Source organism: Condylura cristata, unplaced genomic scaffold, assembly GCF_000260355.1.
Source record: "Condylura cristata isolate star-nosed mole 26May11 unplaced genomic scaffold, ConCri1.0 scaffold00019, whole genome shotgun sequence".
Classification (NCBI taxonomy): Eukaryota; Metazoa; Chordata; class Mammalia; order Eulipotyphla; family Talpidae; genus Condylura; species Condylura cristata.
The window spans coordinates 2871237-2878882 of record NW_004567120.1 but is presented as its reverse complement, the minus strand read 5'-3'; the positions used below and the strand labels follow the sequence as shown (position 1 = coordinate 2878882).

General features: G+C 38.7%; 1 protein-coding gene across 1 annotated transcript in view; it reads left to right on the top strand.

Annotated features, from left to right (window-relative positions):
- MAGT1 (magnesium transporter 1) overlaps window positions 1-7646 on the top strand; it is a 51733-nt gene that overhangs the window by 10820 nt on the left and 33267 nt on the right. Inside the window, exon 3 of the mRNA XM_004685606.2 lies at window positions 3895-4012. Within this exon, the coding sequence (XP_004685663.1) occupies window positions 3895-4012 (118 nt within the window). The remainder of the gene's footprint in view (window positions 1-3894; window positions 4013-7646) is intronic.

Below are 7646 nucleotides of genomic sequence, written 5' to 3'. Positions count from 1 at the left end.
TTTTTTTTTTTTTTTAATAGAGAAACTACCCCTTAGTCCAAATATTCTTATTTCATATTTCAGAAAAACAGGTCAGTGATAAACTTCCATGGAAGTTAATCCAAAGAAATTCTTTGTATTACAAAATCACTTTGCTCTCTGAAAGATACCAGCCTTCCTCATCTACTTAAAGTCTTTTATGGAATCATAATTTCTTAAAACTATGCCTTTAAGGGCCTCCCTGGAGGCACAGGGGGTAAAAGCACAGCACTGTGTTGCTGTCTGCAGCCACTGAAGCACAAGTTTGATTCCCAGCCAGGGAGGTGACTCACATGGCATGGTGGACCTCTCCTGTCTTGCCCACTGTTCCCCTCAGCAGTATATTTCAGTCAGTCTGCCTGTTTTGCTCCCCACTCGGCCTCTGGTGAATCCTCTCACCACCCACACCTCTGGCCTGTACCCCAGCTCTTGTATGTACAAATAAATAAGTCTTTAAAAATATTAAAATTTTTAAAAAAAGAAATGTGCCTTCTTTCTTGGTTCATCCAGAGGAAATTTATAGAAAGTACAACCCCTAGGGATACATTGATTGCTCCAAAAACATGAAATTGCAGGTGCTTGGCCAAAACTTTTTACCAAAGCATTAGACCCCATGCTAGTCATTCAACAGTCACTTCCTCCTGGCCTGAAACAAAAATAGATGGTGCTTGACAGCCTTCTTTTAGAATAGTATGTTATGCCACCCCAAGCCTTGGTCGTTTTTCTTAAAGGTTTTTCTCACTGGAAGTAGGAGATACTCAATGTATATTTTTTGGAGTTTATGCTTAATATAAGTTAAAAGTAAATGGAAAACGAATAGTAGGTATTAACTGTGAATAAACTTAACATCTGCAATTAATCCTGATTTTATCAATTGCTAGCAATCAGAAACATACCAAAATGTCAGGGAACAATCATATATCTTCATAATTTTGTATTAGATGAAAGTTGTGGAATACTTATTACACTTATATTTTTTTAGTATCTTTCTACAAGCCCAGTTTTAAATTTAACTCAGTTTTTTTTTTTTTTTTTTTTTTTGTAGGCGTGTTGTTATTAAAGTAAAAGATCTATATGTAGTATCTGGGTGATTAGTGTCTCTGGTTCCGTATTCTAAACTAGCAATTTATGGGTAAGAAAGAAGACACCTTTAGTTGCTGCTGCCTTTGTTTGTTTGTTTGTTTTGCACATTCTTTTTTTTTTATAACAGTTTATTTTTACATCATTTTGTACATTTTTTTCCATCTCAATTTTAATCCCCGTGGGAAATTTAACTCAGTTTTCCTAAATACATTAGAAAAATTAAGAAAAACAATGTGTGTAATTCTATATATTTGTGCTGTGAGGATGAAAATCATAATAAAGAATATGAGTTCCACACATGAAAATTTAGTTGGTAATATAAAGCGATTTATGATAAAATACCAACTGAATTGTACATGTAATAAATACTGTAAAATTTCAAGAAGGACATAAAAGAAGAATGGTTAGGTTTGGCTAAGAAGATAAGATTTGTGCTAGGGTTAGACAGATGAATCAGATTTAGATATAGGTAGGCTATTCTGGTTAGAAGCAGTGATGTTTGTAAGTGTACAGAGATAGGAGTAAATAAAGTACTAGAAATAAGAGATCCTATTTGAGATTTTTTAGTAGTGAGGCTACATAAAAGCTACATGCATTATTTGGGATTAAATGATAAAGAACCTTGAATCACCAGTGCAAGGTCTAGGAGACCTTGCTCTGAAGGTAGAAGAAAAGCAACATGGTTTCTAAGCAGAGGAGGATTTTCAGCAAAGTAGTAATTTAGAAAGACCAACATATGCTGCTGTGTAAGGAGGATGGGAGCTTGGTGGGCAAGGAGAAATTAGTTTCAGTATTCTTTTTTTAAGATTGATACAAGAACTGGGGTACAGGCCTGAAGTGCTGAGGGTGGTGAGAAGATCCACCAGAGACAAGAGTGGGAAACAGAACAGGCAGATTGACTGAAATATACTGTTGACTGGAGCAGTGATTGAGTCAAAAGAGATCTGCTGTGTCATGTGGGTCACCTCCCTAGCTGGGGAGCCAACTCATGATAGCATTATAGTGCCACTGAAGAGGCCCAGTTTCACCATTTTAATGACAGATATAAAGGATCTGACTTTTTTTTTTTTAAGCTTCCAATTTTGTCTCTATCTTTTTTTAAAGATTTATTTGTTTATTCATACAGAACTGGGGTACAGGCCAGAGATGCGGAGGGTGAGAGGATTCAACAGAGACAGAGTGGGGAGCAGAACAGGCAGATCAACGATTATAATGCTGAGGGGCTGCGCGGGCGGGTCAGGAGAGGTCTGCCACACCATGTGGTCACCTCTGGGGCAGGGGGGTATTGAACTCATGAGGAAGTGGCTTAAGCTTCTTAGTGCAGCGCTTTAACCCGCAGCGCCACCAGGGAGGGCCCTCTTTTTTTATTTTTTAATATATTCATTACATCGTCCTTCATTTTTGTACAATGATTTCCCTGGGAAATTCCCACCACCAGTTCACCCAAGTCCCATCACCACAGTCCCTGTGCTCTTCCCACTCCTATCCTGATCCTTCACCCTCCTCCCCTACAGAATGTCTCTAATTTATAGTTTCCTGATGATTTTGATTTTTACTTTATTATACTTTTTTTCTTATTCCTTTTTTGTTTTCTCCTATAAGTGAGACCATTCAATATTTTTCTTTTTTCTGGCTTATTTCATTGAGCATAACCCCTTCCAGCTCCATCCATGTTGCTGAGAAGGGCATAAGTTTATCTTTTCTGATTGCTGAGTAATATTCCATTGTGTAATTATACCACATCTTCTTGATCCAGTCATCGATTTTTGGGCATCTGGGTTGCTACCATAATTACCTGTTGTAAATTGTGCTGCAATAAACATATGGTATAGATGTCCTTTTGAATTAATGTTTTTCTGTCCTTTGGGTAGATTTAAAGGATCTCACTTTAGATGAAAGCAATGAAAATAAAAGGAAAGGGATAGCATTAAAAGATAACCATAAATGAAGCATTGTCACATCTTGGAATCTGAAAGTATATGGGCAATAAGGGAAAAGTCAAAACTGATTTTGTTTCAAATCTCAATACCCTAGATCCTAAAATATCTTCCACCCTAATAAGCCACATGACTGTATTTTTTACTAGATACCATTTGTACTTCCTATTTTTTAATGGATTAATAATTTTAATGGATTTAATTTCCCAGGCTTCCCTTGGGAAACCTCGTTTTAAAACACTTAGAAGTAATTTAAGGCATTAAAATTTGTTGTGGACAAATGAATTTTTCCAGTGATTACTGAAAGAGCTTTGAGATAAGAAATAGGCACAGGGCCTTCCCTGGTAGCGCGACAGGTTAAAGTACAGCACTATGAAGCTCTCTGCAGTCACTGCAGCACAAGTTAGATCCCCAGCTAGGAAGCTGACCCACATGGTGTAACTGACCTCTCCTGACCCGCCCGCCCTGTTCTGCTCTCCACTTTGTCTCTGGTGAATCCTCTTACTCCCCATACCTCTGGCCTGTACTTCAATTCTTGTATGTATAATAAAATAAATCTTTAAAAAAGAAGAAGAAAGAAATAGGCACAAAGTATGAGGCAGAGTAAAGTAATTACTACTTTATGGTGGAGGCCCCAACAATTGGATAAGGCTTTCTTATTCTGTAACAATGGCATTGTTTTTGAAGGTTTCTCCTAACTCTGTCAGCAGAGTCTGACTCCTTTTTCTTTTTTTAAAAATATTTATCCCATTTGAAAAACTGTTGATGCTACTGTGGCTCTGTGTTACTGCTGAGAAATTAGATTGCTTTTTAAAATTGCCTTATATGGTATCTTCACAAATCTGATTGTATCCAGGCAAGCTGATGAAGAATTCCAGATCCTGGCAAACTCCTGGCGATACTCCAGTGCATTTACCAACAGGATTTTTTTTGCTATGGTGGATTTTGATGAAGGTTCTGATGTATTTCAAATGGTAAGATTTTTGACTTATCCTATTAAGTAGAAATAGATACCATATGGATAAAGTGTAATACACACTTTCTGCTGGCCACAAGAAATTAAAGAACCTCCCTGGTGGCACAGTGGGTTAAAGCACAACATTGAGAAGCTAGTGGCAGCCATTTCAGTAGGATTGGATCCCTGGCCCAGGAGGTGACCCACATGGCACAGCAGACCTCTCCTGTTTCACCCACTAATCCCCTCAACAGTGTACTTCATTGATCTGCCTGTTCTGCTCCCCATTCTGTCTCTGGTGAATCCTCTTACTGCTCCTGTACCTCTAGCCAGTTCTGTATGCATAAATAAATAAATATTTTTAAAAAGAAATAAAACCTGTTTATATAAGATAGAGAATAGTTCATGAATTGAAAGTTAAACTTCAGTTAACTGACTTGTAACCTATTATAATACTACCCTATTATAATACAGGAATTAGATGGTAATCTAGTGGCTTACATATTTTCTGTTGTGGTAAATATATAATAAAAATTTGCCATGTTAGGTATACAATTTGTAAAGTAACTTTTAAAAAATTTATTTATGCATACAAGAACTGTGGTTCAGGCCAGAGGTACAGGGAGTAAGAGTATTCACCAGAGACAGAGTGGGGAACAGAACAGGCAGATTGACTGAAATACACGGCTGAGGGGAGCAGCGGGCAGGACAGGAGAGGTCTGCCACACCACATGGGTTACCTCCCTTGCCTGGGATTGAACTTGTGGTGCAGTGGCTTAGGATAGCTTCATAGTGCTGTGCTTTAACCCTTGCATTACCAGGGAGGTTCCACAACTATACATATATATTTTTAAAGATTTATTTATTTATGCATGCAGAACTGGGGTGTAGACCAGAGGTACAGGGACGGTAAAAGGATTCACCAGAGAAAGAGTGAGGGCCAGAACAGGCAGATTGACAGAATACACTGCTGAGGGGAGCAGTGGACAACACAGGAGAGGTCTCCTGTGCCATGTAGGTCAGTATCCTGGCTGGGAATCAAACTCATACTGAAGCAGCTTTGGCTTGCTACATAGTGCTGCGCTTTAACCCTGTTGTACCACCAGGGAGGGCTCCACAACTATATTTTAGTGCCATTATTTTAAACTGAAAGAAACAGATCCAGGGTCAGAAATAAACCTCAGGCCATGAGGTTTGTTTTCCTTTTATTTGAACAATTTGTAACATAATGGTTCAACAAGTAAGGATAATGCTCTGGTTTGCAAAGCTGCATTTTGCAACATGGCTACACCTAGAATAAGGAGGTGAATTAGACAGAAGTGGTTGTTATGTTAATTATTTGGTAACATTATGATAAGTTGGTTTGTCAAAAATGTCCATTTAAGTTTTATTTTCTTAATGATCAGAGGTCCCCTGTTATCTCAAATATCTTCATTGTATTTTGTGTGTGATCCATCACAGAATGGGAACTTCTTGAACTTCCAACAATTGCAGTATACAGCTTTATCTCTCACATCCTGCATTTCATAAGCATGTGCTACCTCAGGTTTGTCTGTCTGAATGTGAGGATTGACCACGTATTTGTTGTGATGATCTCTACTACAAAATCTTTTGTAAACTAGATAAAAAGTAGCAGAAGTCCCAGCAGCAATGGTAACTGTTGCAGCCAGTTCATCCATGCCATAGAAGTCAAACTCATGGAGAATTTTCACAGGACACTAAGTACAAATGGCTCACATGGACAGACTGAGTCAAGGTGCAAGAGGCACACTAAGGTTGCTAGGTTGTTGTCTGGATGTACTTCAGCTTATTTATCCTTTGAACTACTGAATCCCAGTTTTGGCAATTATGAATAAAATTGCTATAAACATTCATGTACAGGCTTTTGTATAAATTTTTAAAATAATGTAATAGTTTATTTTTACATCATTTTATTCCTTTTCCCATCTCAATCATAATCCCCGTGGGTTTCCCATCACCGTAGTCCAGTGGGCTTCCCCCACCCCCATTTTTAATCCCATTCCACACTCCACCCCCATAAAATGTCTCTGGCCTATACACCCCCATAAAATGTCTCTGGTCTATAGTTGTTCATTATTATTATTTCCCCCCCCCCGCCCCCGGTCCTTTATGCTCTTGCTACAAGTGAAACCATTCAGTATTTTTCTTTTTCTTTCTGGATTATTTCACTAAGCATGATCCCTTCCACTCCATCCATGTTGCTGCAAAAGGCATGAGTTTATCTTTATTGATTGCTGAGTATTATTCCATTGTGTATATGTACCACATATTTTAATCCAGTCATCTACTTTTGGGCATTTGGGTTGACTCCATGTCTTTACTATTGTAAATAAAGCAGCAGTAAACATAGGTATGCAGGTATCTTTTTGAATCAGTGTTTTTGTATCTTTTGGGTAGATACCTAGGAGTGGAATTACTGGGTTATATGGAAGCTTCATTTTTAGCAGTTTGAGAAACCTCCAAACAGTTTTCCATAGTGGTTGCACTAGTTTGCATTCCCTCCAGCAGTGTAGGAGAGTTCCTTTTTCTCCACATCCTTGCCAACATTTGTTGCTGCTAGTTAAGATGTGCTTTTCTCACTGGTGTGAGGTGGTATCTCATTGTGGTTTTATTTTGTATCTCCCTTATTACAAGTGATGTTGAATATTTTTTCATATGCTTGTTGGCTGTCTGCATTTCCTCTTTGGAGAAGTTTGTATACATTTTTAACTTTTCTATGGTGATGGCACATGGGTGAGTTGGTGATGGGAAGTCCACGGGGATTACAACTGAGATGGAAAAAGGCTCAAAATGATGTAAAAAGAAGCTATCATATTACAAAAAAAAAATTTTTTCCGCCCTGCCTGGTGACACAGTGAGTTAAAGCGCAGCATTTCAAGTGAGCTGCAGCAGCTTCAGTGCAAGTTCAATCCCCGGCCCCGGAGGTAATCTTCATGGTGCAGCAGACCTCTCCTGTCTCACCCACTGCTCCCCTAGTACTTCGTCAGTCTGCCTGTTTTGCTCCCCATTCTGTCGCTGGTGAATCCTCTCACTGCCCCTGCACCTCTGGCCTGTACCCCAGTTCTGTATGGTTAAATAAATCTTTTAAAATTTTTTTTAACTCATTTGGACTATACCAAGGAATATGATTTCTCAGTCCTGTGTCTGAGTTTTGTAAGAAACTAACTGCCCCACTATTTTCCAAAGTTACTGTATCATTTTGCATTCCTACCCACAGTGAATGAGTGTTCTCATTGCTGCACATCCTCATCAGTATTTGGTGTTCTCAGTGTTCTGGAATTGGTCATTCTAATAGGTGTTAGTGGTATTTCTTCGTGTTTTTTAACTTGGGTATCCCAAATGACATATGATGTAGAGCATCCTTTCAAATGCTTATTTGCCATTTGTATATCTTCTTTGATATACTTCTCCTGCCTCGCCTACTGCTCCCCTCAACAGTGTATTTCAGTCTGTCACCTGTATTTCATGTCTGCTCCATGTCTGTGGTGAATCCTCTCATCACCCCCACCCTCCCGCACCACTGGTCTATACCCCAGCTCTTGTATGCATAAAAAAACAAAATAAATCTTTTTAAAAAATATAAAATATGGCCCTCCCTGGTGGCGCAGCGGGTTAAAGCACAGCACTGAGAA